This window comes from Dasypus novemcinctus, chromosome 14, assembly GCF_030445035.2.
Source record: "Dasypus novemcinctus isolate mDasNov1 chromosome 14, mDasNov1.1.hap2, whole genome shotgun sequence".
NCBI lineage: Eukaryota > Metazoa > Chordata > Mammalia > Cingulata > Dasypodidae > Dasypus > Dasypus novemcinctus.
Window position 1 is genome coordinate 67,205,344 of NC_080686.1, and position 27,761 is coordinate 67,233,104.

At 35.2% G+C, this 27,761-nt stretch overlaps 1 protein-coding gene across 50 annotated transcripts in view; it reads left to right on the top strand.

The window, feature by feature from the left end:
- The window catches only part of RIMS2 (regulating synaptic membrane exocytosis 2), a 734,990-nt gene that overhangs the window by 622,591 nt on the left and 84,638 nt on the right, over positions 1-27,761 (top strand). For 37 of the 50 annotated variants that reach the window (XM_058275873.1, XM_058275868.2, XM_058275863.2 and 34 more), the window contains one exon: positions 10,029-10,270. The exons of the other annotated variants lie outside the window; for them this stretch is intronic. In XM_058275873.1, the coding sequence (XP_058131856.1) occupies positions 10,029-10,270 (242 nt within the window). The remainder of the gene's footprint in view (positions 1-10,028; positions 10,271-27,761) is intronic. 50 annotated transcript variants of the gene reach the window in all.

Here is a 27,761-nt window from a genome sequence, read left to right on the forward strand (position 1 = left end):
TAATAAACTGTAATCAGAGGTATTTTCTTTTCTTTTCCACATGAGATGCCAAAATTTAATTTTTAATATACAAGTTTAAGTCTTAGCCTAGATACTATGCTCTACTTCACAAAATAATTTACATACTGGACCTGCCTGGGAAGTTTTACTTCATATATCCTCTAATTCATTGTGTTGTTTTTCTAAATCTATGAACTAGGGCTATAAACCATTGTCCTGGACAATCTGTTCTTTAGTCATCAATTTTTTTAAAAATTCCCACTAAAATTGAATCAGGAAATATAAAAAACCCTCCCTTGCTGTTTAGATATTTTTAAATATTTATAATTATTGACTTGTCAGTGTGTGCTATTGATGAAAGTCTTCCTTAACCTTTTCTTTGTTTCTTATTTATGAGCCCTGAATTCTCATTTGCTCCCATGCCAACAAGGGACCTGATAATAACACATTGTGCTCCTCCTCTTCATTAACATTTCCAAATCCTAAAAAGACCCAATCTCTTTAGCCCTGCTACCTATTAAAAAGGATGGATGGTAATAATGGCTTTCTTTTCCAATAAGAAAGTCTTTACCAGAGCAGTAATACAAGCTCACTGAGAAGAATAATATGATCTATGTGACATTATGCCACAAATTCCAGGAACCTCAGGAAACAGTGGGCGCTATTTCTGGTACCCTACAAATCATTTTACCTAACTGTAACAGAACCCTGTCTCTAAGAAAGGTAGAAGGGCAAGAAACCATTTCTCTTTTCTCAGTTATCTTTAGACAAATTATGAGGAAAATATTTACAACGTCCAAAAAAACATATATATTTTTTCAGATATAAAGGAATAACATATGGGTAGTATATATTTGACCTTGTGAAAAAAATCCTAGAAGGAATTTTTTTAATCCCATGGGACTTCAGAAATTCCTTTATGTGATCCCTTTATGTGAATTTGAAATATTGATTTATATTAATATAGGAGTTGTGTATATAATAATCAGATTTCATTCAACGTAAGTAAATTTAAAGCCTGTCTCTGAAATGGTGCAATGTGATTATGCAAAGTAGAGATAATTCTTTAAAATTTGGATTTGATTTATAATCAAATTTCAAGGAAAATCAGAGTACACAATATTTTTCAAAATTTAGGTCTAATGTACTTTGTACTTTATAGTCTGAAGAATATCTTGATATTTAGTCATTTATAATTTTTATACATTCCAAAACATATCTAGTGATTTTATATGGGTAAAAGTTACAGTACAAGTATCTATTATATTTTCGTATTATCATTTAGCATTCAATATTATTTTTAGAGACATAATATGAATTTTTATTTTATGTAATGATTTCAGTAGTATAGAATACCTTCGTGTTAAATAATCTACAAACTTAATACAGATGGATGATTAGTAGCAAGACTAAACAAAAACTATTTCTCTTTTTATTTTCACAAAATGTTAACTAATTGTGTTCCTTTGCTAGTAGTATGAATGATGAAATATGTCAATTAGTGCCTATAGTTATAGGCCAATGAACATAATTTGCCAAGGACCATTTTACATTATTGGGAATATTAAGTAATCTTGTTGTAAGTTCAGAAAAAACTGAAGTGAAAATGAGTTAGAGACAAGTCTAATACTATCTATAATATTTACATACAGAAATAGGTTTGGCTAAAAACTACAAATCTGAAACAAAAAAATATAAGGGGACTACTATATTATATTGCTGGGTTAGAATTACATAGTTTATTCTGGAAACGCGTAAAGGGAAGGAAGCTGTGTTATTGTTTAAAAAATTATTTACTAAGGAAAATAGAGGACAACAGGAAAAGATTAATTTAAAAGAAAGTGAGAAAGAACCATAGAAATTTGGGAGGAATTAATTTTTGTTAAATATATATATAAACATAGGACTTACAGTCATAGAAAGTATTGATGATATCTCAATCTCTCTTAAACTCCTCATTTGGTAGGTTAGGCAAATGAGGCCCAATGAGTAAAAGTAATTTTTTTGGTAATCAATTAATAGTGCAGCTTTGAATCTAGAAGTTTATTAAACAGATATACAGCTGAATTCCTTCTGTCTACCCTTTATCCTCACAGGATAAACATTTAGTGTTCTAAATCAAGGGTCAGCAAACTATGCACGACCTATGACTAAATCTGGGCCATTGTCTGTTTTTGTATGGCTCACAGGGTAAAAATGGTTTTTACATTTTAAATGGTTGAAAAACAATCAAATGCAGTATGATACTTCATGACATGAAAATTATGTGAAACTCTAATTTTGGAATACATAAAATTTTATTAGAACACAGCAGCTCTCATTTGTTTATATATTTCCCATGGTTGCTTTCACATTACATTAGCAGAGTAGAGTAAATGCAACAGGCACCACATGGGTAGCAAAGCCTAAAATATTTACTGTCTGTCCTTTTAAAGAAACAGTTTGCCAACCCCTATTCTAAACAAATAAATTAGTGAATCAAATTCATCAGGATTAAATGAGTTGTTATATGTAATGTGCTTAGAATAATTCTTGACATATGACAAGTATATTTTTTAAATTATTATCATCCTTATTATATCTTTAAGATGAGATGCTTTGGAGCATCTAATAAACTGATTTATTAATTTTTAAAAAGGCACTAATTCAAGAATATATCTTTTACACAAAGCAGAGATATTTGAATTTTTTCCCCTAGAGACATCAATGGTGACATATTTCAATCCTAGTATGAGAAACAGTTGGCTATTTTAGAAAGTAGATAAATCATTTAGGGTATATATCCTTCAGAGTTAAATATTGATGAAGAATTGAATTAAATAATGACAACAAGATCTCTTTGAAAACAGCTGCCATATGATGGCATTTGTGACCATCAAAGAGGGCAAAAAGAAAAATATCAGCATAATGTGATGTTTAGAGTAGCAACTTTTTTCACTATAACAGGGTCTGGTTTTAAAAAGAAAAATAAAGAAGAATTTTAAAACAGTGTAATTTTTTGCATTGTACCCCTGTCCTAAGATTAAAATTATTGAAAATAAGAAAATCTCATAATTTTGTAGACTAACTTTTGCATTTGAGTTCTTAAACTCATCTATTTCTACCCCTTGAAGGAACTTTCTGCTCAATTTTTAACTCTCTTCATAACCTTTACCTCTCCTCTGAGTCTTTAGATTTTTGCCTTAAAGTAAGTAATATTGCACTAATCCCTTATTTCTGAGAACATCCCTCTTTATCCTTCAATTGCTCTTCCCTACCCCTAAATATAAGTATTCCTCAAGGTCTCTTCTCAACCTTTTCATTTTTCTCTTTTTACTCTCTTGGCTTGTCTACTTCAGCCATCCTCCCTAAATTCATCTGTCCTCTCCTATTCAACAAATATTTTATTGATTCCATCTTTTTAGCTCTGACTCTTCTCCTGACCTGTTAGGCCAAGAGAGTAGAGTTTTCTACTATAAACCTTTCCATCATAAACTTCAGTTGGTTCCAATATTGGTCATTTCCCGTGCCAACACTCCTTGGCCAAATGCTCTGATTTATAAGGACCTTAGTTTCCTCCTCTATAAAAGTTGTAAGGATTATATAAACTGATTCACATAAAGCACTCAGAAGAATATCTGGCATATGAAGTGCTCACTAATTTGCGCTATTATATCTTATTCTCAGATCCAATCAGATACTAAACCCTATGGATGGTTCCTTCCAAATAACTTGTACATTAATCTTTGCTTTGTATTAGTAATAGCAGTATACTAGCCTAGGCTCCTATTTCCTTCCCCAGGATTATTGCTATAAACTCCTAATTAATTATTCTATAGCCAATCTTTTCTTTGAAAGAACAGTCTAGGTTATGTGGCTATGAATTCTTAGTGAAATGACCAACAAAAGTTCATTTCTTGCTCATGCAACATGAATAGTGCACGTTGGCAAGGAACTCGACTCACTGTAGTCAGCCTGAGCCACTGATGGAGGCTCAGGCTCAGCATATACTTTCATAGTTGCAGTGGCAGGGGAAAGGATGAACTAACAACACCGACAATTTAATGCTGTCCTCACAAATGAAATAACTCATTTCCACTGACATTTCATTAGCCAAAATAAGTCACAGGGCCATTCCTATCTTCCAGGAGGTGAGAAAGTATCTTCCTACCATGCACCTGCAAGGAGGAGAACAGAATATTGTGAACAACCCTAATAGCTACATATAATCTTTCTTATGTATAATTTCATATTATTCTCCAGCTCCATCAGTTTTAGTGATTCCTTTTACCCACAGGCCTCCAAATAATAACGTGGGCCAATATTTTCGAGACTTGTCTCTACTACCTTTATCCAGAAAGACTTTGCAGTTTAGCCAAACTGCACTACTTATCTTAAAACCATGACCTGTGCTTTTAAGCTCTGCAGTTTTCTTCATAATATTCTCTTTAATATTTTTCTCTCTCTGCTTGTGGTAATTTTTACTTATCATGTCGAGACCCAGATTCATAAAGCTTTTCTGATCTCTAGTTTTCAATAATCTTTCTACCTCCATTTAAATTTCATAGCACTATGTTTATATCCCTTTTCTTTGATACTTATAACATTGTTTTGCTACTTATAACATTGTTTTGTTAGGCATTTTCTTCTCCTAATTCCATTTGTAAGCTGTACACTCCTTTAATATAATGATGTATCTTGGTCATTGTTTATATTCACTACAAGGCCAAAACTCCCACTAGTCCATTAGGAGCTTTTGCTCAAAAGTATTCCTTTGGGTAGATTATTAGAAATAGGCACATCAATTATTAGAAACTGATCACACCAATTAAGAGTAGTCCCCGCTTTGTGTGAAGAAAAAAAAGATGTTTATTCTTCTGGTGAGTTTTAGTCCCTTTATGAGGTATCATGGAGCACCAGCATCATTTTACCTCCCACATACTCTCTTGAGACCTAATAACAAGAAGGTGCCCAGTAAATGTTTTCTAAAGGAATCAATTAATTAGCGGTAAAAGTACTATATCTTAAATTAACTGCATCTAAAAAGGTTTGCAGACCTAAAAACCAAGGAACTGAAAAATATAGGAAATATGCCACTGAGGTCATGTCATTGAGTTCAATTATAAAGAAGTAAAATCAGAGAAGGGATGCCACTTTCATTCATAAGACACGTTATAGTGGAAATTTTAAAAATTATTTTCTTGTATAAAATTTCACTTTCAGTCATCAGTGAAAGTAAATGACTCCTATGGTTGAAATATTTAAATCTTAAATGCAGTTTTTGTATTTAATTTTTTCAGGACAGAACACAGCTAAAGGAAGTTCAGAGAAATCCTATGAACATAATAGAAGACATTAAAAAATTTTCATATACAAATTGCAAAAAAATGGTTGGAAGTCATGAGTTTGGTGTAATAAACAGAGAAACAAAATATGTAAAGTATCATGACATATTTCTTAACTTATTAATTTAAAGTTATTAACTTAAACTTGAAAGGAAATTTTTCCTCAAATAACTTTCTTCAAACTCGTAGTGAGAGTGAGGGAAGGTATTATTCAATGATTTGGTGGAGAACTTATAAACTCAAGAAATAGTAAAGCTTCTTTAAAAATAAAAAAAGGGGGGCAGGAAGCAGATGTGGCTCAACTGATAGAGCTTCTGCCTACCATATGGGAGGGCCTGGGTTTGGCCCCTGGGGCCTCCTGGTGAAAAAAAGAAGAGAAAGCATGCCCGTATGGGCCCTGTGGTAAGCCAGTGCCCTGTCCAAGCGAGTCATGCAGCAATATGATGATGCATCAAAAGAGACAAGGGGAGAGTCAAGGTGAAGCACAGCAGGAACCAGGAATGAGGTGGCACAATTGACAGGGAGCCTCTCTCCCCATCAGAGGTCTCCAGGATCAAATCCCAGTGAATCCTAGAGGAGAGAAAATGAGAAGAGAAGACAACACAGACAGCAAAAGCAGCAGGGCAGGAGGAGGGGAATGGGAGAAAATAAATAAATAAATCTTTTTTTAAAAATAAACAACGTAAAAAAATAGTAAAAGATTATAAATAGATTTTAAGAATAGTTTAAATAAATTTATGAATGTTTAATTAATAAATTAATAATGGGACCCTAATTCCTTTAATTACCTAGTCTTCATAAATTTGTTACTTTTTAAGGAATATAACCATGTTCTCCAAAAAATGCTCCTTCTCTTCCAAATGCCTTTTGATGTTAACTTTAGAGATAAAACACTTGACTGCATCCCAGGGCTGCTGGTATATCTACCCTTTCAAGGTATGTTCTCACAGACTTAGGGCAGCATTGATGTAAAATATCAGAAAAGGTGGCTAAATAAGGGTAGTTTATGAAGGACAAAGTACATTTATCCCCAAACACCCAGGCCTTATCCTCTCTCTGACCTCATTTTATACGAGTCTCTTCACCTTTACTTCATTGCATTTCCATTAGGTTTATAAATTTCCTCTAACGACCGAGTCTGTTCCTGCCCCATATTATAAACATTTGCTCTCCTCTCAGATCAGGACACTCTTTCTCCACGGGCCTGGCTTCATCACTCAGACTCCTCTTCAGAGACACCTTCCTTGAACAACCTGTTTAATGTTGTCCCTCCCTGAATTTCCCAGTTACTCTTTCTAATATTATCCTTTCTTATTTTCTTCAGATCACATTTCACTCTCTGAAATTATCTTTATTTCTTTGTTTATTCTGTTTGCCCACAACTAAAATACAATCTCCCTGAAAACAGGATATTCTGTGTCCTGTTCTCTGTTGTACCTCTAAGAACTATGCCTGCCGCATAGTAGAACAAAATAAATATGATTTAAATGAATGACCAAATCCTGGGGGTAGAGACATGCTGAAAGGAAACAATCTGAGAAATAAATCCTTTTTGTCTTTAGAAATCAGTCTTTAATATAGTAGAATTTTAGTCTTTACCAAGCTGTTGGGAAAGGAATTTTGGAGATTATAGAGCAGCCCCACCCCATCCCCATCACTCCTAAATAAGTAGTAACCTACTCTGTGGCTATCAGAGCACTGCTCCCTGCCGTGAGATCCAAGATTTAAGAACCTTAAAGCTTCGTTATTAATGACTGTACTCAAGGTAGATATTTTTCACCTAAACATATGTTGTTAATTAGCTAAATGTTCCTCCCACTCTGGATGTTAAATTTGTAGCACATATGCACATGCCCCACACACACGTACACCCTAATATCTAGTAGTATATCTAATAGTATATCTAATATCTTATAGTATATTAATATAATGCACTTTTATAGTACCTATGATAATGTTGAAAAATACTAAACTTTAAATTTGTCGTTTCCAGAAATCAAGGAATTAGTATGAGAAACCCAATTTTCACATACTCTTCCGAGAAATGTTTTATCTGACTTTTAACCTAATTAGTTTCTTGACATTCAGGTTGATATTTGGAATTTCAATTGTAAATCAAGACCAAGTTCTTATTCAGCCATATATTTATATTTTACATGCTGATAATTGCCTATAAATTAATCAAAAGATAGTCTTATCTTCCCTATCTTTGTAATAATAGATGTTTTGTAAACATTTATTCAGTAAATAATTACTACTTTAGCAATTTATAATTTTTGATGATCATTTGAGTTAAAGTGAACAAAAACTTATTAAATAGTAATTTGGGATAAAAATAAATTCAATTCCATACTTTAGGAAAGGAATAGTATTTAATTTGAAAAAGTTTTTCAATAAGAGGAACTTTTGATAGAAGCACGTTTTTTAGTCCCTGCAAGGAATATTCCAGAATCAAGGATTGGCACTTTTTAAGATCCAGACATCTACCCAGTGATTGGCCCTTAGTGTGATCAAACATGAGTTGTAATATTGATAGGCATTCCACTAGCTCTTGGCACCTGCCTCCAGGAACACAATAGTGGGAAAGAAAAGGAAAATCACCTGCCAGGGTGTTTGAGAACTTGGCCAATTCCACTGTTTGTTTTTTTTCTTTCTGCTACCTTTATTACTGTTGTCTTATAACAGTGGCTATATTAGGACCATCTGAGACATTTTAATCTCAAAAGATTTTTAACATAATTACAAATATAGCTCCTATTGATATCGTTAATATTTATATAATACACATTGAAGGACTTTAATTTAGTTTTATCTATTGTCAACATTCCTTAATAATAATTGTTATTCTATTTATTGAACTCTTAGATACATTATCTCTTTTCTGTAATTTAACCCTGTAAGGGAAATAAAATATTTTCATTTCATAAATGAGGAAGCTGAGGCTCAGACTAAATAATCCTTCTAAAGGAAATCAGTTAAAGGGGAGCAAAACTGGCATTCAAGCCACATCGTTTTGCATCCAAAGCTCTCTCTGTTTTATTTTAGTTATTGCTTATTAAAGAACAAAAGAGCAAACAAGTTTGAAAATTATCAGTTTGAGGTACTATAGAAGCATGTAGTCTTTTATTCTGTTTTTTTTTTGGGGGGGGGGCCTTCTTAAAACCGATGTGAAGGATAAAACTTACATATATACATTAATGCAATTAGCAAGTGATCCTATCTTTTGAGCGGTTTTACTCTATGATAGGAAGAAAAAATTTCAGGGAGACCAAGAAATTGAACTAGAAATGTGTGTGAGTGGATATAGGTCAGTGGTTAAGCGCCTACTTCCCATGTCCGAGGTCCCAGGTTTGATCCCTGGTACCTCCTAAAAACAAACAAATAAATGAAACAAAACAAATGGAAAAAAGAAACCCAACTCTCATTGGGGAGTGGATGTAGCTCAGTGGTAGAGCTCTTCTTCCCATGTATGAGGTCCTGGGTTCAATCTCCAGTACCTCCTAAAAAAAGAAAGAACTAAATGAAGCTTATCTCAGTAGGGCAGTTTTCTAAGTCCCATCCTTTAAAAGATATTTTAATGTCTCTTGAATTTTATTCTGTTATTTATTACTATAATTATGTTGTACATATATAACCAAATTAAAGCAGAAACTGTAACTTTCTATTATCTAATAAAAAAATTGATAATATGTAAGTAAATCCTTCCATCCCTAAAAGCAGGCTACTTTACATTCTCCCAGGATTATTGAGGCCAGCTGGATAGCCTGCACCCCTTACTTTACCTCCCACCTTAACCCAGTTATTATCGAAAAACCCAAGGTCTTGTCTATAATTACTCCCATTTGTGATCCTAGTCTTACTAAACATGTCAGTCAGCTCACATGCTTCATTGACTCATCCAGTGCTTCTGACCGTATTGTCTGGAAAGTGATAATGATTTTTATTTTAGAAAGTACCGGGTATTGAACCCAGGACCTCGTACACGGGAAGCAGGCACTCAACCATTTGAGCTACATCTGCTAACTGATTTTTCTTTATTTAAAATAAATGCAAGAGGGAAATCTTCCTTTTCTTTATTTTTGGAACATAGATTTATATAAAAATATTAAATTGAATAAAGTGAAATTAATTGTTTTTAATTCAAAGCCAAGAAGATTTCAACCATATTAGTAAATTTAACCATTATAAAATTCATATTTGGTTTTCCATAGAATGAGAAAATGTATTTTAAAGGGTCACTCTTGACAATGGATGAAATTTCTTTGCCATTTTTGTAAAACTTCCCCACTTTTCTAATTTCATCTTGAAGGCAATAGTAAAGCAATTTAGAGAGGAATGCTGTTGAAATTCTTCCTTATGTTGTAGGCTGTCTTGAGGCATATTTACACTTACGGGACCGCATATTCTCTTAAAGGAGCCCACTGAATTTTTGTGCATATTTTCTTTCCTGTGGCCCTGTAAACTCATGCCTTCTTTGACAGCAATAATGAAATCATAAGTCTGATTTGACATGGTTACCTTAAGGCTGGCCTTGAATTGTAAAGCATATTCAAGATCATGGGTAGTTAAAAAAAATTTAAACTCTAAAACTATGCCACATAAATTATATCATTTCATTAGACTCTAGATGTTTGATCTAAAACTCCTTTTCTGTCTTTTCCTTTTTACTCTGTCCTCACTTTTTATCCATTCATCGGCTGACAGTGTCTTTACATCCAAAATGCAAAGTAGACAAATGGGCATCTCAGGGAAGAACATGACTAAAAGCACCAGCATCAGTGGAGACATGTGTTCGCTTGAGAAGACTGATGGCAGCCAATCTGACACTGCAGTGGGCGCCTTGGGCACCAGCGGCAAAAAGCGGCGCTCTAGCATCGGGGCCAAAATGGTAGCTATTGTTGGTCTCTCACGGAAAAGTCGCAGCACTTCTCAGCTCAGCCAAACTGGTAGGAATTTTTATGTTACTTTTGACTTTGTGTCTGAGTTGTGATTAAAATATTTTTTCTTTTTTCTTACTCATTTTATTGCAGTAATTTGTGGATGCTGACATGTTCCGGAGGGAAAGAGGCATTTTAAACTAGTTAACCTTTATGAAAACCTAACAGTGACATCATTTTTCAGTGATTAACAAAGCTGCTTCGAAAAGTGCCCCCTGGCCAGTGTTCCGGTTTGAAATATGTATAAATATCTTTCCTCCAGGGGAGAAGTTAAGCTGTGGTACCTCTGATTGCCAGTTGCAGATCCCTTGTAAAGGTTCCTTTGTCTGTGAGATCTTTGCTTTCCTTTAGGTAACATGCTTTGTAAATTTCAGTTATTTTCCTCAAGTTGGAACCAGCCATATTAATTTTTATTCTCAGCAAGTTGCCATAATGAAGATGCCACCTCATACTGTGTGTAAATAATATAGCTCTTTTATTGCTGACAACCTAACTTCCTTTTCAGTTTGTAGGCAACATTTACCAGTAGTATCAAATTTTCTCACTTCGGTTTTTATTTCTCTGTTAAAACTTCAACAGCAATATTCTCCAGCAGCAGTGAATGGAGGAATTTTCTGCTGACAGTGAAGATATTCAAAGTTTTACTACTTTAAATTCTTTTTCTAAATCACATCTGCAAAAATAAATTACATTACTACACTCCTACTCAGAAAAGCCACTGTTCACAGTTAAGAAATTTGTCAAAACAATGTCTTTTTTCAAAAGGGTGTTGATAATTAAACCTTAAATCCCTACTATCTTGGAAATAATAGTGTATCTTCTACTTAACAAACAAGTAAAAGCATTTAATATAGTGTTTCTTTTACAGCAAATAAATTAAAGACAACTTGATTAAATTTAATTTATACTTGAATACTAGAGTTCTTGTACACAGAAGTTAGGACAAAAGTCTACAATAGAACAGAATTTAAGAGTACATTAGTTCCTGGACTTATCTAAACAATTTCACAAGCTATAATAGTGATTCTATAATTTGCGCCTTATACAATAATATTATATTGAAATAGTTATTCAATGATATTCTTTATATCTGGGTCATAACTCACTCTATTTAATTTGATTATTGTTTGAGTAAATTTTCATTTGGTGTCTTAAAATGTGATTTTACAGTTAACTGTATTTATTTCATTTTTCTCTTTAAAACTTAAAATACAATAGAAACCTAAAAACTGACATTAATAACAGCACAAGTTAGAGAATGTGTAGTATTGAACTTAATAATCAATTCCATTCTTTCAGTTTTGTTCAATAAATATTGAGCGTGTACTATGTACCAGACACAGAGAACAAAAGATGAGTAAAAAATAATTTAAAATTCAGAGTTTCTTATAATCTAGTAAGAAAGAGATACACACATCACTACAAGGTGATCTTGTAGTAAATCTTGTCAGTGGTAGAATTGCATGGAAGGATACTGACACTCAGAGGAAGGGCACTTGATCCAACCTGGAAGTGTAGGAATGAATTCCTGGAAAGATGATATCTGATCTGAGATCTGAAAGAACAATGACTGCTAACCATGTAAAACACAATTACAAAGGTGTTCCAGATAGAAATCATTGTGAACAAAGACATGGAGGTATAAGATATACAGAAATGATAAGCAGTTAGTATAATTTTAACATAAAATATTGGATGGAATATGGTCCAGTAAATTATATTAATTGACAGACAATAGGAAGTTTTAAAAAGTCTTTTGGTAAGGATTAGTATAGTCAGATATGCATAATATACAATTTGCAGTCCATTCTAACTGCCATTTATTTATGCACCATATTTTTTTTTAGCATCTACTGTATGACAGGGACTATCCTAAAGAAAACATGAATACAATAGAGGTCCTTCTCTTCTTGGAGCTTATATTCTAGTGGGCAAGAGAGAAGATCCTGAACTAAGTCAGTTGAAATAATGATACAGAAGGGGCAACAGATTCTGGGAATTTTTAAAGAACAAAATTAGTAGGTCTTAGTGTCAGGCTGGACATAGGGAGATGAAGGAGCATGCACTCTATGATGACTCCTGTTTAGCTTGCATTACTAGGTGAATAAAACTACCTTGATGGATATTATAAGAATAAGAGAAAGAGTAGGTTGAAAGAAGAGTGAAGGGGTTGATTCCTTCAATTTAGGACATTGTGAATTTGAGATGGCTATGGCACATCCAAGTGGAATTGTTCAGAACATATTTATAAAAACACTTGTGATTATCTTTATATTATTTATATATGGAGTGATATATTTCAATAAAATTAAAAATTAAAAAAAAGACTTGTGAAACTAGTGTCAGAATCAGGGACATAAATCTATGAGTTATAAAGTGAAGATGATATTTATAACAATTAGCATGCTGCAGTTACCCAAGAAAAACAGTACAAAGGGAAGAGCAGTAGGCCAAGACTGTGGAAGATTTTTGAACTGGACAGAGGAAGAGAAACCCATGAAGAAGAACAAGAAAAAATGATAGTGCAGAAAGGACAAACGCACAAGAGAGTAATCTTCTAAGAGTTTAGAAGATTAAAAGAAGAAAATTGTCAGTATTTCTCAATGATTAATTTTATATCAACAGTTTTAGCATAAATATCTTAAGTATATAGCTATATATGCTAAATATATATATCTATAATTAACTATAAAATTATAAATCTTGATCATGCACTGAGATTCTGTAACAGCACTAATTTGGTTTTCATGTATGAGTAGTTGCAGAATTTTGTCTTGAAAACCATGGTGATGACAGATTTAAGAAATGTAGTCTTACTTGTTATAATGTATGGTCCCTCCCTATATATTGCATAAGAGAAGGGCAAGCATCCATTTGTTATTGTCGTCATTAGTATTCAGTGTTAAAATTTTATTCATTCCTACCTACCCAACTAATATCTTTGACTTATTGACAATGGAATTTGGCATCTCTCACATTTTACAGCTTGAATTTAATAGTAGAATAGCCAACGGCAATTGTTTTGTAATTACTGGCTTCAGATGTGTGTGTACATTTCATGTAAGAAAAGAATGCAATCTTAAGATATCTTGAAAAAAAATGCAATCATAAACTTTAACAGTATTAAAACTGAAATCTTCAAATTTAATATCTAAAGCATTTAATCATATGATAACATTTTCTAGAGCAATGACCTATTTTTAGATGCCAGATCTTAAAATAGCTAATTTATTTAGATAATAAATATATAAGGTGCATTAGTAACTTGCCTAAAACTCAAAAAATCCAAGTACTTTTTCAACTATTATGTTTACATTTTCAAAGACTTATTCAGTATTCTTTTCATTTTTCTTGTCTCTTTATGGGAGATTTATGTGTAATTAAGTTACAGAGTTATCACTAAATGAATGACATACCATAATGCTTTCGATTTAGTAAGATGGTATTTATCATTGTAAAAAATAAGTATCAGTGCACCACTATTGCTTTTAAGAACAGAAAGACTAGGGAAGTGGACTTGGCCCAATGGATAGGGTATCCGCCTACCACATGGAGGTCCGCGATTCAAACCCTGGGCCTCCTTGACCCATGTGCAGCTGGCCCATGCATAGTGCTGATGGGCTCAAGGAGTGCCGTGCTGTGCAGGGGTGTCCCCCACGTAGGGGAGCCCCACACACAAGGAGTGCGCCCAGTAAAGAGAGCTGCCCAGCGTGAAAGAAAGCGCAGCCTGCCCAAGAATGGCGCCGCACACTCAGAGAGCTGACACAACAAGATGATGCAACAAAAAGGAACACAGATTCCCGGTGCCACTGATAAGGATAGAAGCGGTCACAGAAGAACACACAGCAAATGGACACAGAGAGCAGACAACTGGGGGAGGGCAGGGGGAAGGGGAGAGGGAAAAAAAAAAGGAACAGAAAGACTAATACCTGCTTTCTGAAGAGTGGAAAACTCAGCAAAATGAAATCCCCCTAAAGAATAATGAAATGATTCTAGATTATAGCATAGTGCTCATATATAAACAATAATTGGCAAAGAGAAAACAAGTTATAGAAGTATGTGATGAATACAGATGGCATCTAAGTCATACCTTTCTTCCTCTGCACCTCTATTTGTCTATTCCTTTGCCTGTTAATTGGAAACACACCTTTAAAGTCACCATTTAAAAATAATAAAGTTTGACTTGATAGGCATTATAACCTGGTAGAAAGCATTTAGAGGGAGTAAGGAGCCTTGGATTCTTACCCTGGATTATATAAGCTATTAAATATGCTCATTAAAAACCTACCCGACATAACTGAGTTGTAGTACTTTCATCTGACAGGCAGAATTAACACTGCTGTCCAAACAGAGTTCTTATAAAGATAATACTTTAAAATATATAAGAAAGTGCTTTGAAAACTTAAAATCACTTCATATGTAAGACATCAATAGCCAATACATGTGGGAATCACTAATTCTGTTTTAGACATGTTGGTCATGAGATGCCTTTTAGATATCTAAGTGCAGTTGTTAGATAGTCTGTTGAATATTTGACTCTCGAGCTCAGGAGTTCAATGCTAAGGACATAATTTGATAGTCATAAACAGATAGTATTTAAAGTCATGCAAATGGATGAAATCACTTAAGCTTTGTTGGATCAAAAAGGAAACTGAAGACTGAAGCCTGAGATACTCCAACAATTAGAGATCAGGAAGAGGAAGAGAATTCATCAATAGAGACTAAAATAAAACAGTCCCTAAAGAAAAAAAATAAAAGATATTCTGGAAATGACAATGAAGAAGGTATTTTAAGAAGGAGGACATGATCAAATGTGTTCAATGCTTTTGAGAGTCCATGTAAGATAAGGACTGAAAAGTGAACATTGTATTTACTAGATGGAGGAATTTAATAAACTTTTACAGACCTTGCAGTGATGGACAAAGCCTCACTGGAGCAGGTTAGTGGAAAATGGGATGTGAAGTAAAGTTGGTGAGAATAAGTCCTTCTACCAGAACAATTATTAAACAGGCAGGAGATGTCTTAATCAACTATTTCAAAACTCCTGAGTTCAGTAGAAAACTGCTCAGCATCCAGGGAAGTATAGGAGGAAAATTCTGGTAAATTATGGTAAATGCCAATAATTCCTCTCTCTGCATGGTGGTTACCTGCACCCATCTCCCACTCCCACAGCAGATGAAGTAGGATGCCATGGTATAGCTTGCTGGTCCCATAAAGGGACATAAATATCCTCTTCTTCAAGATCCTGGGTGGGCACGGGCCAATCTCTGATCATGGCTTTTGATTAGACTTCGGACGACTGGGAGCCCAGCTCTAAGGGTAGTCATTGTTCCAACGTGCCTGGACAAAGGAGGTGGAGGAGACTTAACAGTAGTTTGCTTCTTCAGTGCTGCAGAGAACAGTTGAAGGGCTGCATTTCTTGGACAGGTCAAGAAAGCACAGCTTTGGAGAGCCATGGAAGAAATACCCGGTCCTTTTCTTGGTCCCTCCCTCATCTTCTCTAGGGCAGTTTAGAGGCATCTGGAGCTCCCTTTATGGGTACCTTGCCTTGTTCTTGGGACTTGGGACCTCTCAAGCATGCCTCACATCCCAGAATTTGCCCTCCAGGCAAAAGCAGCTTGACACAACAAAAGCAGTGTAACAAACCATTGAGGTAGACATTCTGGGGCAAAGGCTTGCCTGATTTACATCTGGCAGTGGAGCACCTGGGAGGGAAGAAGGACTGTCTCCTGGGAAATAGAGGGGGCATTGAAAGTCCTGTAAACAGCAGAACTCCGAAGCCACTAGCAAGCATAAGCCCAGGACAAGACACAGGCCTGGAAAAGACAGGGAAGACCCTGCACCTTGCATTCGCATTGGACAGACCCTTTTGATAGTAGGGCTGACACTCAAAAAAAAAAAAAAAGCTTCTCATATTACCAGCTGATTACAATTTCAAGAAACAGACACCTCAGAGAATAAATCCCAGAGTTAACATTTGAAAATATTAAAATGTACAGTGTGCAACAGAAGATTAGATCACAAACAAAAACAAACAAACAAACAGGAAATGATGATCCATCCCAAGGAAGAGATTAAATATCCAGAAAACATCAATGAAGAAGACCAGACTGTAGACATACTGGAAAAAGACTTTAAAAATATGATCCTCAATATGCTCAAGGAAATTAAGGGAAACAAATAAAGGGTCTCAAGAAAACAATGAATTGACAATATCAGAATCTCCTATTAAATATGAATATCTCAATAAAGAGGTAGAAATTTTCAAAAGGAACCAAGCAGACCTATTGGCATTGAAGACCACAATAACTGAAATGAAAAATTCCAAGGAGAGTTTCAAAAGCAGGTGGAGCTGGCAGAAGAAAGAATTAGAGAAATCAAAGACAAGACAATTGAAATAAGTCAGATTGAGAAGCAGAAAAGAAAAAAGAACTATAAAAAGTGAAAATAGCTAAGAGAGTTCTGGGACACCAGCAAGCATCCCAGTATATACGTTATAGGAGTCCCAGAGGAGAAAAAAAGAGAAAAGAGGAGAAGGAATATACAAAGAAATAATGACAGAAAACTTCCCAAACTTAGCAAAAGACATTATTCCAGAATCCCAGAGAACACCAAACAAAGTGAACTTGAAGAAAAATACACCCCATCATATACTGATCAAACTATCAGATGCGAAGAATGAGGAGAGTTTGAAAGCTGCAAGAGAAAAGCGCCATATTGTATACAAGGGAGTACTAAGTGAATTATCAGTTTCTCATCAGAAGCCATGGAGGCAAGAAGGCAGTGGATTGAAATACCTAAAGAGTTGACATTGCCCACCAAGAATCTTATATCTCATGAGATTTTCTTTCAAACACAAGGGGAAAATTAAATCATTCTCAGATAAACAAAAGCTGCAGGAGTTCATCAGCAGTAGACCTACCTAACAAGCAATGCTAAATGAGTTCTTCAGACTGAAAGAAAAGGACATTAGACAGAGGTTCCAAACAGCTTAAAGAAATAAAGACCTCCAGTAAAGGTAGCCATTTGAGTAATTATGAATGCCAGTATGATTGTGTTGCATTTTATGGTATGTAACTCCTCTTCTTACTTCCTGCAGATGATAAAATTCAAATGTATAAAGTAACAATAAATCTAAGGTTTGGGACTTACAATGTATAAAGACATAATATGTAACAAGTACAAAAAAGGGTGAGGGACAGAGGGGTATAGAAACAGCGTTTATGTGTGCCGTTGAAGTCAAGTTGGTATCAAATAAAATATGATTATTATATATTTAGAATGTTCAGTTTTAACCTATGGTAACTACAAGGAAAATATATGAAAAATATATCCAGATAGAAATTAGAAGGACCTCAATATAGTACAATATAAAAAGCCAAATTTATATCAAAGTAGACATGGAAGAATTGAGGGACCAAAAAAATGTATAAGAATCACAAAGATTAAAACAGCAAAAATGCAAAAGAAAATCATGCATTATCAGTAGTAACTTTAAGTGTAAATGGAGGGAAACAGAGTGGCTCAAGCAATTGAGCTCCCACCTACTACATGGGAGACCCTGGGTTTCGTTCCCAGTACCTCCGAAAGAAGATGAGCAAGACAGCAAACTGATGTGATGGGCTGGCATGACAAGCTGATGTAACAAGATGATGCAACAAGAGACACAAGGAGTAAAACGTAATGAGAGACAAAACAAAGCAGGGGGCAGAGGTGGCTCAAGTGATTAGAGACCTCCCACATGAGAAGTCCCAGGTTCAGTTCCTGGTGCCTCCTAAAAAGAAGACACATACACAATGAACAGACACAGCAAATGCAAACAATGAGGGGATGGGGAGAAATAAATAAATAAAATAAATCTTTTAAAAATATATAAATGTAAATGGATTAAACTGTCCAACAAGGCAGAAACTGGCAGAATGGATTTTAAAAATGACCCAACTATAGGCTTTCTGAAAGAGACTAAGTAGGTTGAAAGTGAAAGGATAGAAAAAATATACTGTGCAAATAGTAACCAAAAGAGAGCTGGAGTAGCTAGTATCAGATGAAATACACTTTAAGTTAAAAACAGTTTTACAAGGGACAAAGAAGGTCAATATGTACAAATAAAAGGGTCAATTCCACAATAAAATGTAGCAATAATAAATATATAAGCACCTAACAGCAGAGACCTGAAATATCTGAAGCAAAGACTGATGGACTCAAGGGAGAAACTGATGATTCTACATTCTTAGTAGGATACTTTAATACACCACTTTCAATAATGCATAGAATATCTAGACAGAAGATGTATTAGGAAATAGAAGACTTGAATAATACTCTAAACTAACTAGACCTAACAGACATGTATAGAAGACTGAACCCCACAACAATAGAAAACACATTCTTCTCAAGTGCACGTGGATCATACTCCAGGATAGACCCTATCTTAGGTCCAAAACAAGTCTCTTACATTAAAAAATATTGAAAACATACGATGTATATTCTCTAACCATAATGGAATGAAGCTAGAAATAAGTAACAGAAGGAGAAATAGAAAATTCACAAGTATATGGACATTAAAAATGTACTCCTAACAACCAGTGGTTTAAGGAGAAAATCAAAAGGGAAATTAGGAATTATCTTGAGGAGAATGAAAATGTAAACACAACATACAAAAACTTATGGGATGCAGCAAAAGCAGTGGTAAGAGGGATATTTATAGCTCTAAATGGTAACATTAGAAAAGAAGAAATATTTCAAATCAGAGACCAAAACTCAAGCCTGGAAGAACTAAAAAAGAAGAGCGAAGTAAACCCAGATCAAGCACAAAGAAGAAAATAGAAAGGATTAGAGCAAAGATAAATGAAAAAAAAATGGAGAATACAAAAATAGAATTAATAAAACCAAAGTTAGTTCTTTGAAAGATCATTAAATTTGACAAACCCTTAGCAAGAGTGACAAAGAAAAAAAGAGAGAGGACACAAATTTTTAAAACCAGAAATGAAAAGGGGGGCATTACTACTAATTCCAATGAAATAAAAATAACTATAAGAGGATACTATGAACCAACTATATGCAACAAATTAGATAACCTATGAAACTGACTTATTCCTAGAAACATGCAACTTACGTACACTGATTCAAGAAGAAAGGAATGTCAACAAACCAATGACTGCTAAAGAGATTTCATCAGTAATCAAAAACTCCTGGCAAAGAAAAGCTCAGGACCAGATGTCTATATAGGTGAATTTCACTAAACATTCCAAGAATTAATACCAGTCCTGCACAAATTCTTCCAAAACATTGAGGAGGGAACATTCCCTAAATCATTCAATAAGGCTGTCACCCTCATACCAAAGCCAGATAAATATACCAAAACAAAAAACAAAAAAAAGAGCAATATGTCTTAAGTATATAGATACAGAAATCCTCAACAAAATATTAGCAAACTGAATCCAAAAGCACACTAAGAGAGTTATACCTCATGACTATGTGTGATTTATTCCAGGTATGCAGATGGTTCCATATAAGAAAATTAATTAATGTTACACTCCACATTAGTAGGGGAAAAATTATTCATCTCAATTGATGTAGAAAAGTCATTTCACAAAATTCAGCTCCCCTTTTTCATAAAAACCCTTAGGATTGTGGGAAGATGGTGATAGACTAAGAGGCAGAGCTGAAAGTTCTCACAAAAACAACAGAAAAAGAGCCAAAATCTGTCTGACGGACCTACTTTGGGGGTCAGCAAACTGGGACAGTGCTATACAACTCCCAGGAGGGTGAGGGACAGAGAGACTGAAAAGCTGAAGCAACAAACGTGGGTTACCAGGCCCCTGTGGTAGCTGGGAAGGGCTCCCGTTCCCCACCCCCAAGATATTAAGCTGGGGTAAAACATCTTGCTCACTGCAGCTGACCGAGAGGGAAACAGACATCTTCCTCCCTGTCAGCTGTTTCAAGAGAAAAGGGAGGGGAGGTTGATGTGCTTTTCTTCAGTGAATTTGGCCAGCAGAGCCTGCTTTGTATCTCTGATCTGGAAATTCAACACAGGAACACAGGAAAGCCAAGACTGAATCACCTCTGTGGAAAGGTGTGCTGAGACGTACCATCAGCTGGCCTTTTAGGAAATTGCATGGACAAAAATTGTTCATGCTATCTGTCTCCAACCCCTGGGAGAAAATCTGCACCCCACCAGTGGGTCCCTGGCACAACTTTGCAAGCTTAAGCTGGGAAAATTTAAAGACTTACAATAAGTTGAACCAAAGATCAAAGAAGAGCTTTGACGGTGGGGGGGGGGAATAGACAAGAGAGAGAAATTGGCCATCAGAGTAAATTCACCAACATATTCAGATGTCTAGATATCAGCAAAAAATTACAAACCCTACTAGGAAACAGGAAGAGATGGCCCACCAAAAGAACAAAGCAAATATCATGAGGGGTTAGAGGATTGAAGACAATCAATCAATGATAATCACACAAGTCTCCTAAATTGCTTCAAAGAATTTAAAGAAAATATAACCAAAGAAATAAAGGATATTAAGAAGACACTGAGAGAACATGAAGAACTATTTGAAAGACTGCGGAGAAAAGTAACAGACCTTATGGGAATGAAAGACATGATGGATGAAATTAAAAATACATTAGAGGGAAGCAGATTTGGCCTAACGCATACGGCGTCCATCTACCACATGGGAGGTCCAAGGTTCAAACCCAGGGCCTCCTGACCCATGCGATGAGCTGGCCCACGTGCAGTGCTGATGCGTGCAAGGAGTGCTGTGCCACACAGGGCTGTCCCCAGTGTAGGGGAGCCCCATGTGCAAGGAGTGCACCCCATAAGGAGAGCTGCCCAGCACGAAGAAAAGTGCAGCCTGCCCAGGAATGGCGCCACACACAAAGAGAGCTGATGCAGCAAGATGACACAACAAAAAGAGACACAAATTCCTACAGAAGAACACACAGCGAATGGACACAGAAAGCAGAGAACTGGGGACGGGGGGGAGGGAAGGGAGGGAGGGGAGAAAAAGAAAAATAAAATAAAATAAATCTTAAAAAAATACATTAGAGGCACATGAGAGCAGATTTGAATTACTGAAAAATAGAATAAGTGATTTCAAAGACAGAACATCTAAACTAGAAAAGAGAGGGGAACAGAAAGAGATTAGGAAAAAATGGAGCAGAGTCTCAGGGAATTGAATGATAATGCAAAACACACAAACATTCACATTATCTATGTCCCAGAAAAAGAAGAAAATGGTAAAGAGGGAGAAAGAATATTTGAGGAAATAATGACTGAAAACTTCCCAACCCTTATGAAGAGCATAAACATCAGTATCAAAGAAGGACAACATACCCCAAACAGAATAAGTCCAAATAGGCCTGTCCCAAGGTACCTACTATTCAGAATGACAAATATCAAAGATAAAGAAAGGATTCTGAAAGCAGCAAGAGAAAAGCAAAGCATCACATACAAAGGAAACTCAGTAACGTTAAATGCTGACCTCTCATCAGAAACCATGAAGATGAGAAGAGAGTGGTATATATTTGAGGTACTGAAAGAGAAAAACTTCAAGGCAAGAATTTGGTATCTGGCAAAGCTGTCCTTCAAAAATGAGGGTGAGTTCAAGTCTTCCCAGACAAACAAAACCTGATAGAATATGTTACCAAAAGGCCAGATTTATAAAAGATACTAAAGGGAGTGCTGCAGGCTGAAAGGAAAAAACAAGGGTGAGAGATTTGGAAAAGAGATTAGAAATTAAGATTATTAGGAAGGATAAACTAAAAGATAAGAAGACAATCGAATGATATGACAACAGAGAGGTGAAGGACACAATGGATGAAGTAAGTAATGCCTTTGCAATAATCACATTGAATGTTAATGGATTGAACTACCCAATCAAAAGACATAGAACGATAAAATGGATTTAAAAAATGAGCCACCTATTTATTGTTGACCAGAGACCCACTTCAGGCATAAGGACACAAACATGTTAAAACAGTGAAAGGCTGAAAAAAGGTATTCTGTAGAAAAGTAACAAAAAAAGAGCTGAAGTAGCAAAACAAATATTGGACAAAATAGATTTCTAATTTGAAACTTTTACAAGGGATGAAGATGGTCATTATATATTAATAAAAGGGGCAAGTCACGAAGAAGAAATAACTATACTAAGTATTTATGCGCCTAATCTGAATGACCCAATATAAGAGACACACACACAGGCAAAACTGAAGGGAGAAATAGCTGTCTCTACAATAATAGTTGGAGACTTCAATGCACCACTCTCAGTATTGGACAGAACATATGGACAGAGGATAAATAAATAAACAGAAAGTTTGAATAATATGATAAATCAACTAGACCTAACAGACATCTATAGAGCATTGCACCCCAAAACAGCAGGTTATACTTTCTTTTTAAGTGCTTATGGATCCTTCTCCAAGATAGGCCATATGTTGGGTCACAAGACAGGTCTCAATAAATTTTAAGAGATTGAAATTATACAAAACTCTTTCTCTGATCATAACAGAAGAAGCTGAGATTTTAAAAATGGGTGGCAAAAGGGAAAATTCATAAATACATGGAGATTAAATAATATACTCTTAAGTAATCAGTGGGTCAAAGAAGAAATTGCAAGAGAATTCAACAAATATCTTGAGATGAATGAAGATGAGAACAAAACATATCAAAACCTATGGGACACTGCAAAGGCAGTGCTAAGATGGAAATTTATAGCCCTCAATGCTTACATTAAGAAAGAAGAAAGAGCTAAAATTGAAGATCTAACTGCACACCTGGAGGAACTAGAAAAAGAACAGCAAACTAATCCCGAACCAAGCTCAAGGAAAGAAGTAGTAATGATCAGAGAAGAAATAAATGAAATCGAAAACAAAAAGCAATAGAATCAGCAAAACCAAAAGTTGGTTCTTTGAGATCAACAAAATAGACAAACCCTTAGCTAGACTGAATAAAAGAGAGAGAAGGTGCAAATAAATTAAATGAGAAAGGAGAGGAAGGACATTACCACTGACATTGCAAAAATAAGACAGATCATAAGAGGATACTATGAACAATTGTATGCCAAGAAACTAGACAATGTAGAGAAAATGGACTAATTCCTAGAAACTCACAAAACACCTACACTGACCCTAGAAGAAATAGAAGCCTCAAAAAAATAAAACCAATCACAAGTGAAGAGATTGAAACAGTCATCAAAAACCTCCCAAAGATGAAAATCCCAGGACCAGATGGCCTCACAGTTGAATTTTAGCAATCTTTCAAAGACAATCTAATTCCAATCTTGCTCAAGCTCTAACAAAAAACTGAACAGAAAGGAACACTACCAAACTCTTTCTATGAAGCCAATATCACCCTAATATCAAAACCAGATAAAGGTACAACAAAAAAGAAAATAGCAGACCAATAACTCTAATGAATATAGATGCAAAAATCCTCAACAAAATACTTGCAAAGAGAATCCAAAAGCACATTAAAAGAATTATACACCATGATCAAGTGGGTTTTATCCCAGCTATGCAAGCATGTTCAACACAAGAAAACCAGTTAGTGTAATAAACCACATTGATACATTGAAGAAGAAAAATCACGTAATTCTCTCAATTGATTCAGAAAAGGCATTTGACACAGTACAGTACCCTTTCTTGAAAAAAAAAAAAAAACAAACAACACTCCAAAAGATAGGAATAGAAGGAAGCTTTCTCATTATGGTTAAGTGCATATATGAAAAGCCTACAGTTAACATCGTATTCATTGGTGAAAGACTGAATGCTTTCCTGCTGAGATCAGGAGCAAGACAAGGATGCCCAGGTTCACCATTGTCATTCAATATTGTCCTAGAGGTTCTAGCTAGAGCAATTAGACTAAATAAAGAAATAAAAGACATCTAAATAGGAAAGGAAGGAGTAAAACTTTCACTGTTCACTGATGATATGATTCCATATCTAGAATCTCCTGAAAAATCAACAACAAAAATGCTAGAACTAATAGACAAGTTCAACAAAGGGACAAAATACAAGATTAATATGCAAAAATCAATAGTGTTTCTATACATTACTGATAAGCAATCTGAGGAGAAAATTGGAAAAAAATTCCGTTTACGATAGCACCTAAAACAATCAAATATTTAGAAATGAACTTAGCCAACGACAAAAAAAGTCCAGTATTCAGAAAACTGCAAAACATTGCTAAAAGAAACTGAAGAAGACTTAAATGAATGGAAAACATTCCATGTTTATGGATTTGAAGACTAAATATCATTAAGATGTTATTTCTACCCAAATTGATTTACAGATTCAATGCAATCCCAATAAAATCTCATCAGCCTTTTTTGCAGAAGTGGGAAAACAATTTATCAAATTTATTTCAAAGGGTAAGGATCCCCAAATAGTCAAAAAGATTTTAAAAAGAACAGAGTTGGAGGACTCTCACTTCCCAACTGTAAAACATATTACTTAACTGCAATGCTAAAAACAGCATGATACTGACATAAAGATAGACACATTAACCAATGAACAGAGTCAAGAACTCAGAAATATACCCTCACATCTTCAGTCAAGTGATTTTTGACAAGACAGTCAAGCCCTCCCAGCTAGGCCAGAAGAGTCTATTCAACAAATGGTGCTGGGAGAACTGGATATCTATATCCAAAAGAAAGAAAGAAAGAAAACTTCTATCTTACACCTTAAACAAAAATTAACTCAAAATGGATCAAGGACCTACATATAAAAGTGACAACCATAAAACTACTAGAAGAAAATGTAAGAAAACATGTTCAAGACCTTATGAAAGGCAGTAGTTTCTTAAACCTTAGATCCAGAGCACAAGCAACAAAAGAAAAAGTAGACAAATGGGACAGCCTCAAAATTCAACATTTTTTAAAATGTATTTTTTATTTTTTTAAAAGATTCTTAGATTACACAAAATGCCACACAAAAAAAATAAGGGATTCCCATTTGCCCCACTCCCCACACCTCCCACCCTTCCCCACTTAACAACCTATTTCATTAGTGTAGTACATTCATTGCAATTGATGAACACATTTGAACCTATAGTTGGTGCTGGAGTTGGTAGTTGTAGGTCCAAGATACTTGAATCTTTGGGCTGTCCATATGCCCGCTGGGCCCTGAGCTTCAGCGGAGTTGCAACACCTACTCTCCAGCTAATTGGACTCACCCAGGACAACTAACAAAATTCATCACTTTTGCACCTCAAAGGATTTTTTCAAAAGGGTGAAAAAGCACCTAACTCAATGGTGAAAATATTTGGTAATCGCATATTCACTAAGAGTTTAATATCTATGATATACAAAGAGATCATACGATTCAACAGTAGAAAGACAAACTACTCAATTACAAGATGGGCAAAAGACTTGAAAAGACCATTGTCCAAAGAAGAAATACAAATGGTGAAGAAACACATGAAAAAAAAGGTTCAACATGATTAGAGATTAGGGAAATGCAAATCAAAACTACAGTGAGATATCATTTCACACCTATTAGACAGGCCACTATTAAAAAGTCAGAAAACTGTGAAGCGGACTTGGCCCAATGGATATGGCGTCTGCCTACCACCTGGGAGGTCCACGGTTCAAACCCTGGGCCTCCTTGACCCGTGTGGAGCTGGCCCATATGCAGTGCTGATGCGCACAAGGAGTGCCATGCCACTTGGGTGTCCCCCGCGTAGGGGAGCCCCACGCGCAAGGAGTGTGCCCTGTAATGAGAGCCCCCCAGCGCAAAAGGAATTGCAGCATGCCCAAGAATGGCACCACACACTTGGAGAGCTAACACAACAAGATGATGTGACAAAAAAAGAAACCCAGATCCCTGGTGCCACTGATAAGGATAGAAGCGGTCACAGAAGAACACACAGCAAATGGACACAGAGAGTAGACAACTGGGGGCGGGGGGGGAGAGAGAAAATAAATAAATAAATCTTTTAAAAAAAAGTCAGAAAACTGTAAATGTTGGAGAGGATGTGGAGAGAGAAGAACACTTATTCACTGTTGGTGGGAATGTAGAAAGGTAGAATCACTGTGGAGGACTGTTTGGCAGTTCCTAAGAAAGTTGGCTATAGACTTGCCATGTGACCCAGCAATACCATTACTAGGTATATACCCAGAAGAACTGAGAGCAGAGACACTACAGACACACCAGTGTTCATAGTAGCATAATTATTCATGATTACCAAAAGTTGGAAACAACCCAGGTGTCCATCAACTGATGAATGGATAAACAAATTGTGGTATACACACGATGGAATGTTATGCAGCAGTAAGAAGAAATGAAGTCGTGAAGCATATGACAACATGGATGAACCTGGAGGGCATTATGTTGAGTGAAGCAAGCCAGACATAAAAGGGCAAGTACTGTATGATTGTGCTATTTTGAACTAAATATACTTTGTAAACTCATGGAGTTAATACTTAGAATATAGGTCACCAGAAAATAGAAGGAGGGTAGAGAATGGAAAGCTGAGAGTTAATCTGTGCAGAATTGGTAAAAAGGTTGTTTGTAAATCTTTGGAAAGAATAGAAATGGTTAAAGCAGTGCTATTGTATGGATATGACAGTGACTGAAAAGGAAAGTCTAAAGTCATGCATATTACTTGAAGGAAAGCTAAAAAGTATAATATGAAATTGTATAAGACAGTGAAACCTCATGTAAAACATTAATATGGGTGATATTACATATATGACAGATTTTACAAAATATAAATACAAATATACTAGAGAAAAGGAAAAAGAATAGCAGCCATGTATGCCAGGCAAGGCATAGAGTGATTGATAGAGAAGTGTTTGTTTTTTGTTTATTATTATTATTGGAGTAATGAAAGGACTCTGGGAGTGACTGGGGTTGAATGCACAAATGTGATTATACCAAATACCGTTCGTTGTACTCTTTCAATGGATTTATGCTTTGTTAATATATATCAATAAAATTGAAAGAAAAAAAAGAAAAAAAAACTTAGAGAACTAGGAATAGAAGGAAACTTCCTTAACAGCCAAAAGGCATTTATGAAAAAACCTACAGCTGACATCATACTTAATGGTGAAAGACTAAGGCTTTCCCTCTAAGATCAGGAGCAAGACAAGAATGGCCACTGTCACCACCATTATTTAAAATTGTACTGGAAATTCTAGCCACAGCAATTAGGCAGGAAAAAGAAATCCAAGCATCCACACTGGAATGGAGGAAATAAAACTTTCCCTTTTTTGCAGATAACATGATCTAATACACAGAATATCCTGAAAAGTTCACAACAATGCTCTTCAAACTAATAAATGAATTCAGCAAAGTGGCATGGTATAAGATCGACATACAAAAATCATTAAAGTTTCTTTGTACTAGTAATGAGCAATTGGAAGAAATTTTAAAAATCCATTTACAACAACATCTAAAAAATGAAATATCTAGGAATAAATCTAACCCAGGATGCAAAGGATTTGTACACAGAAAAACTACAAAACATTCATAAATGAAATCAAAGAGCACCTAAATAAATGGA